Here is a 6,723-nt window from a genome sequence, read left to right as displayed (position 1 = left end):
ACTTGTGAAGTTATAGTAAGTACCTGTTCAAACAGCACCATAAATTGCAGCTCCAAGAGAAAAGGTGCGTTTCTGAGCCCTGCTTCTGGAACGTGCAGGATGATAACAGATTGGATCCTGGTTGTAAGATGGTGCTTTTTATTTTATTTTTATTTTTTCACACCATTTTTCTCTCTGTCTTATTTTCAGTGAAATATAATGACTTCTGCAGAGACATTTTAGAGGAAACAAGCTGCACACAGCAGCAAAACCCACTTACCACACAAATCTGGAGATACCACACTGTCTGGTGCGATACATTTTAGAGATCTGTCTTTTCCTGTAGTGACAGTCCGTACATCTGCCCTGGAAGAAAGAGGAGTGCCAGGCATAATGAAAACGTCTGGTCCAATGACTCGTGTTAGCATGCCCATCTGCTTTTCTGTCACTTGTACCTATGCACAATCGCAGACAGCAATTGGGGCAGAATCGGCTTTTCGCACTGGGTCTTGGGCTTTTATGGCTGAGTGCAGTTTGTTTGAATAGCAAAGCCGTGACCCGTCAGGACTTTTTCCAGCTGAAGCTTCCCAACAAGGAGGAAACTGAAGGCTCCCATTTCTCCCTCTGAATGGCGCACAAAGTCTCAGCACCTCAAACTCTTCCCTCTTCTCGCACGGGGTTACTAGCTGTCATTAGAAGAAGGCAAACGCTTTCTACCTGAAACAGGAAAATTAAAAAAGAGCAAGTAAGTGCTCTCAAAATTTCTGGCTAGAATTCCCCAGATTTATCAAGCTGTGCCCTGTAATGACGCTGTTCCCTGCTCTCTCTTCCTCTGCTGATTGCTTGCTTCCTGGTCTCTGCTGAGCCATGGAACAGCCAACGTAGAGCCGTTCATTCAACTTATAAAATTAGTCTGATTTCTCCTATGTGCATCCCTCTACATCGACCTGTGCTGGATTTCATCATGGTTTATGAGCCAGGCACTCAAAACGGTGAGGTCCTGCCGCAACCATCACCTTTATTACCCCGAGCAATGCAGTGCCAGCAGCAAATTTTACCATCTTTCCATTCAACCCTTTTTGTGCATCTTTAATCAACAATTTTACCACTGCGGCCCCTGCAGTGACACCCCATGGATCTGCCCGTGACCTCCTTCTCCACCAATTTGGGCCCCCTGGTGCTGGCCCCTGCCTCCTCCTCCTGTGCACTTCTCCTAGTCCTTGAGGGTTTTTTTTTGCTGCCCCCACCAGAGAGCTCCAGCAGGTTTTTAGGACAAGATTTTCCTCTGTCTTTCCCCATGTCTTATATTTGTTTCTGGCACAATCTTACCTTATCATCATGTTGTTCCTGGACCCCTTTTAAGTTTCCTTTTTTCCTAACATAAGCATCTCCAACCTTTGCACAGCAAATCTCTATTCATCCATAAGACGCTGCAGTCATAGGGCAGCTATTGCATCCATGAGTTCCTCTAGGACTTTTGGGGAAATCTCTCTGGATGCTGGAGATTTGTTGCTGTTTATTTCCTCTCTTCCACTGCCTTTTCATTTAAGACCAATCCTTTGACGAGTGCCCACAAAGGGTTGGCACGAAGACCTCCTTGCTTTCTCACAAGGTGAACACAGCTGCAAATATTTCATTTAGTTTCCACCGAGCGGTCTTAGCTTTTCTTAGCATTACTATTTTATCCATCTCCTGCCCTACACACTCTTCACCAAGGTTCTTTTTCTGATGTGTTTGAAGAAAAAAATAAAAAAATAAAAAAATAAAATAAAAAGAAGACATATTTCAGGAGGTTTCTTTGCCTTTTGCAAGTTCTTCCTGCAATTCTCTGCTGAGCAGCTTTATTGCGTTTTACACGTTGTCAGGCACAGTTTATTATCTTTTCTTTTTCCCACGTTTGGACACAATTTCAGCTTCTTCCTTCTAACAACCTCCCTCATCCCACTGTTCTGCTATGACCTTTTCTTTTTGCTCTTTCACAGGGCTTTTCTTTAATAGGTGTCATACATTCTCTCTGAGTCTCCAATATAGTGGCCTTAAATAGCTCCCAGGGTGCCTGCAAATAATCTGTTTGCAAGGATTTAACTCTTTTAGCTGTCCCTTTTGTCTTCTTTTTAACATTTCCCCCATTTTTATGTGGCTCCCTCATTGAAATTAAGCACAGAAATAGTGGCCTTTCCATCCCCTGTTGCTCCTGCAGAGGTGGGAACCTGATGCATGCTGCAGGGCAGCTTTCCCAGGGTAAAACTTTGAGCTAAGCCCAGAGTGTCAGCCAGCACCAAGAGCTGTCCTCTCTTATTTTGCATACCAAAAGAAGTACTGAGAAATTGCTTGTTACATCTTTGTCTCCTCCTGCTAGGTCAGTGAGCCTCTAACTGGTGTTTTCTCCCTGTAAACGTACAAAACCCTTCTACACCAGTAATTTATCCACGCTGACTTTGTAAGGCCTAAGTATTCAACTACTTCTCCAACAGAAGGTGCTTTCCAGGACCTAAATCTGCTTCTTGGCATAGCTGGAATTTATAACACGAACAGACTGAAATTAGAAAGATGCCCATTTTTAGCAGAAATGGTGACCATGCTAGGGAAGTTATGTCTTCTCTTTTCCTTGGACATGTACTCCCACCTGAGTAACCTTGTTCAAAAAATATCCAAGTCACCCAGAAGAGATTGAATTCAATGCAAGATCAGGCTGTCATGATCACATGTGTGCTGTGCAGGAGATCTGATAATATATATATAATATATAAACTGATACATATAATACATAATCTGATAATGGGGTCTTTATTCTTCACCCACCGAGGTCCTGCAGTTAACCTTGCACTCACAGTGCCAACTTGGATCGCCCTGTCTGTCTCCCATGCACACATTAATTCACTTCTGGGCAACTTCTGGGTATGATCACCTCTGAGATAAGGTCTGGGCACAGTTTCTGAGGTCTCTGATCCAGACCCTGGAAGGCAGGATTGTGGCTTCCTACCCAACCTTGCGCCTTCATGCCCAAAGCACCGTGCGAGACGCAGCAGGTAACACACTGCCAACGCCATGCTGTGAAAGGTGTGATGCTGGGGTTTAATTTTCTAAGACTCTGTGCTCTTTGCTCATCCTCCTTCCAAAAGTCTGAACCTCCCAGAACCACCTTCCAGATGTGCAATAGTGTTTGATTGCGTGGCTCTTTGGATGCTCGCCTTCATGGTGCCAAGAGGAAGGCTTAGCCCTGGAAATCATAATAGTAATAGTGTCAGAGCTGAACATTTCTCTCATAATGTCAGTCTGTTGTCACTGATTTCTCATTGCCAGGGCATGATTCCTACCGTTTTGGCTTTTCTCTTTCGTACACCTCATCACGACCTTCTCTCTGCTTTCAGTGTGTGTAAATAAGGCTGGCTGAAGCACTTTCTGCAAGCTTATGATTCCTATCTGGTGCACCTATCCCGCAGGAAAACAAATCAAAACAAACCAAAATCCTGCACAATAGTAATCAAAATGCCTCCTACAAAATTGAATTTATTATTGACAGCTCTTCCAAGAGACTGGTCAAGTTTTTGTCCCCATCAGCTCTTGTCTTGCCTCCAAAGGGATCCATTGAGAATCTCCTGGATGCTCTTTGCAGGGGGGCCTTTTGCTTCCCTTTTGTGAAGACCCCTTGGGCAAACATCACTCCCACACAATGAAAACAGCACTTTTGTGGCATGTACCAAGGTCCAGCTATCTACAGGTACAGGATATGGGCCCTGAAGATGAGGGAAGCCTTCCTCCCCTCCTCCTTGCACTGCAACCGCATCACTTTCCAGGCTGGAAGCCACAAAGCAGAGCCCGTGCCATCCCTCCTGCTGCTCAGCGCCCTTGGAGGGTCCCTCTGCTCTCCAGGAGGCAGCGGAGAGCTCTCTATCTCCTCACAACGGACATTTGGAATAAGCTATTGCTATCGGAAAGTTTCTATAGCTGCAGAGAGCATTTTCAAGGCTGGAGATGCAGCAGAGCGAGAGAGACCTCTTCAAAACCCCATTTTGCTGCTCATTCACTTTCACAGAGCTTTTCTTTTCACTTTCTTCACACTTTTTTTTTGTTTTTCTTGTGGAAAAATGGGAAAGAAACAATAAGTTTTTTTTTTTTTATCTGCTGCTGTTGTTCAGCACCTCCTTCTGCAAGCTTTATTGTTTTCTCCAACTCCCAACCCCGTGTGGCTGTGTAGTCTTCTCACCAGCACGTGGCTGTTTCAGGTGCTTTTCCCTTTTTTATTTTTTTGGATCCTGTTGCCTGGGGCCAGGAGAAGCTTGGTAAGTAACCACTGGGTAAGCGGGACGCCTGTTGCTCTCGACATTTACCTGCTGCCTTCCCCTGGCTGATCTCAGCCGCACGCTGGTGTTAACCCCTCTTGCTCAGCATCTCACAATCCGCAGCTGGTTTGGAAAGAGAAATATGCAAGAGAAATCTTGACAGCTCCTCCTGCAAGGAGAAATATCGCACGGGATCCCACGGCTCCGTCAGGACTCCTGCCTTCTTGCTCACTTTTTCAAGCGATGCATCTTTTAAGGTTATCAGGTTTCACAATTATCCTTTGTCCTGTGGATAAAATAAAATAATGTAAGGTTGCTCGCCAGGTTATTTCCCTTCAACCCCCCCCCCCAAATCTCCTGGTGCGGCTCGTTTGTACCCGAGTGATTGGTGGAAGCAATTGGAGCAGCTCAGGTTGCATGTATGGACAAAATTAAGCAAACTTTCTTTCTTTTAATCTTAAATTAAGCAAGTTTTCTGCAAGGGAGTTTCCTGCATCATCCCCTAGCCTGACAAACACCGGTGCAGGAGCCTTCTTCTGGGTTTGAAAGGCCCCATGGCTGGAAACTTACTCTGTTTCCTGGGCGATTGCTCAGGAACTGGGCTGTTTTCTGTCCCGTGAGGCAGTCAGGGAGCTGCTTCTTTTTGGCACAAGCATCCCACCCTCTGATATTGCTCCTGAGCCTTCCCTGGCTGCCTTTTGCCGGGATGCTGTGAGCCCCCCAGCACCAGACCATTCCCTGTCCCCGTCCCCATGCAGAAAGCATGGAGGGAATGGTTTATTGTGTGATGGAGCGGGTAGGGACAGGGGAACTGAAAAAATCTGTGTCTTTTCTTCTGTTATTGGTGACCCCCAAGGGGACATGGACTGCCAGGCCTCGGGCCATGGACATCTGGTCATGGACTGTATTTTTAAGTTACCAGCTTTGTGCTAAGGTGCCCAACACCACGACACCTGAGGGGCTGCACCGGGGTGAGGATGCTCCGGAGACACCCTGGGAGTGGGATTTTGGGGGTGCGAGGGGAAGGAGGTGGCTGTTCACCCTGGTGTCTGCCCCTTGGTGGGACTGAGGTCCTCAGTGCAGAACGGGACTGCTGGGGGCTTGGGCTAAAGAACTCCTAATGCTAAACTGTGGAGGAGGAGGACACAATATCAGGCAGTCCATCCTCTCCCAGCCTTTGCCACCACCCTGTTTTGAAGCAGGTCCCAAAGCCCCTTCCCTTCCAGACTGACATTTTACAGTCACAGGTCTGTGGTTATCAGAGGTACATTGTGTTTGTGGTCCAGGGAGGCTGCAGAACCTCTCCTGGAGCTCCCTGCCCAGGAGGGGAATGAACCACACGGCACACAGAAATCACATCTGGCCACATTTACTTCAAAGCAATGAAACCGTCTCCGGCACGCAATGAACACAGCACTGGGATCTCCACTGAAAGCGCCGTTCTTGGTCTCCGTTGCAATCATTTTCCCTTTTTGGGAGGGGGGATGCAGCAGTACATCTTCCCGCAGGTCTGGTGGAACGTCCACTCGTCCGTTTTGGCACACGAGTAGGAGCAGTACCCTGCGCAAAAGCCCTTCGGCTGCCCATACCCTGCGAGGGAAGAGAGAGAGGTGGGTCATAACAGCAAATGTCCGGCACTGTAGGAGAGAAAGCCCCCAAAAGCTGGAAATTATCTCCTCGCTGGCTGTACTGGTGCAGGGGGTAGGTTTGTGTTTAAACTCTTGCAGGGGAGGAGTTGAGTTTTCTGTCCCTGTTGAGCCAGGTGGAGAGCTGGGCACTGGAAGTTCGTCCCTACTGATCTATACTGCAGCTTGCTGACTGTGTTGGGTAAATCATGTCTTAAAGTGCCCGTTTCTGATCTTCCTTGATGAAGCTGAAGGCAGCAGGGGGTGGCCACGGGAGGATGAACCCTAAAGCTGGGTGAGATGCATCCCTCCCTCCACCCCACAGACCAGAGAGGGGGAGGCAGGAGGCACAGGGTGCTGCGGGCAGAGGGCGAAAGGGGAAGAAAGGGCAGGAATTAGAGTGAAAAAGAGTGAGAAAGAAGGTCAGGAGGTATCTCTGGGGCATCCCTTGTGGCTGTGAGCCTCTAAAACCCAGGGACCCAAGGTAAGAATTTGGAAATGGTTCTGCTAGAGGCTGTGCGCCCTCAGCCCTGCGGACGGTGTCGCTCTCCTACCTGGCGCGGCCATGGAGAAAAGCAGGAGCACAGCAAAGACCACGCAGAGCACCCTCATGTCTGGAGGACGGTGGAGATCTCGGCACGCCGGGAGCAAAGCAGGTCTGAGATGGCCACGGTGAGGAACGCTGGAGGTGCTGGGTTTTATAGAGCGGCGCCTGCTGCGAGCAGAGCGGCGGGAGGAGGAACTCAAGCAAAGCCATCTTCGGAGAGGCGGCGTTTGCTTTCTGGCGCGTGCAATGTCACTGCGACCTGCTGGACCCGCTCCCAAAGGTGCCTGGC

General features: G+C 48.3%; 1 protein-coding gene across 1 annotated transcript; it reads right to left on the bottom strand.

Moving 5' to 3' along the window:
- Positions 1-5,721: 5,721 nt before the first annotated feature.
- Positions 5,722-6,499, bottom strand: LOC118256607 (small basic protein 1). The gene is made up of 2 exons (XM_035563713.1): positions 6,442-6,499; positions 5,722-5,852 (listed from the first exon to the last, which is right to left on the bottom strand). Exons 1-2 carry the CDS (start codon positions 6,497-6,499, stop codon positions 5,722-5,724), a joined length of 189 nt encoding a protein of 62 aa, XP_035419606.1.
- Between the last annotated feature and the right edge of the window lie 224 nt (positions 6,500-6,723).

The sequence above is a fragment of the Cygnus atratus genome, chromosome 3 (genome assembly GCF_013377495.2).
Source record: "Cygnus atratus isolate AKBS03 ecotype Queensland, Australia chromosome 3, CAtr_DNAZoo_HiC_assembly, whole genome shotgun sequence".
Taxonomy (NCBI): domain Eukaryota; kingdom Metazoa; phylum Chordata; class Aves; order Anseriformes; family Anatidae; genus Cygnus; species Cygnus atratus.
The sequence above is the reverse complement of the archived record's forward strand: the minus strand, read 5'-3'. Positions and strand labels throughout refer to the sequence as shown.

Bases quoted from the DNA above. Each gene is read 5' to 3' on its own strand.
- LOC118256607 (XM_035563713.1), bottom strand. From the start codon at position 6,499: ATGAGGGTGCTCTGCGTGGTCTTTGCTGTGCTCCTGCTTTTCTCCATG. The intron at 5,853-6,441 runs GTAGGAGAGCGA...CTTCCCTCGCAG, and splicing joins TTTCTCCATGGCCGCGCCAG to GGTATGGGCAGCCGAAGGGC.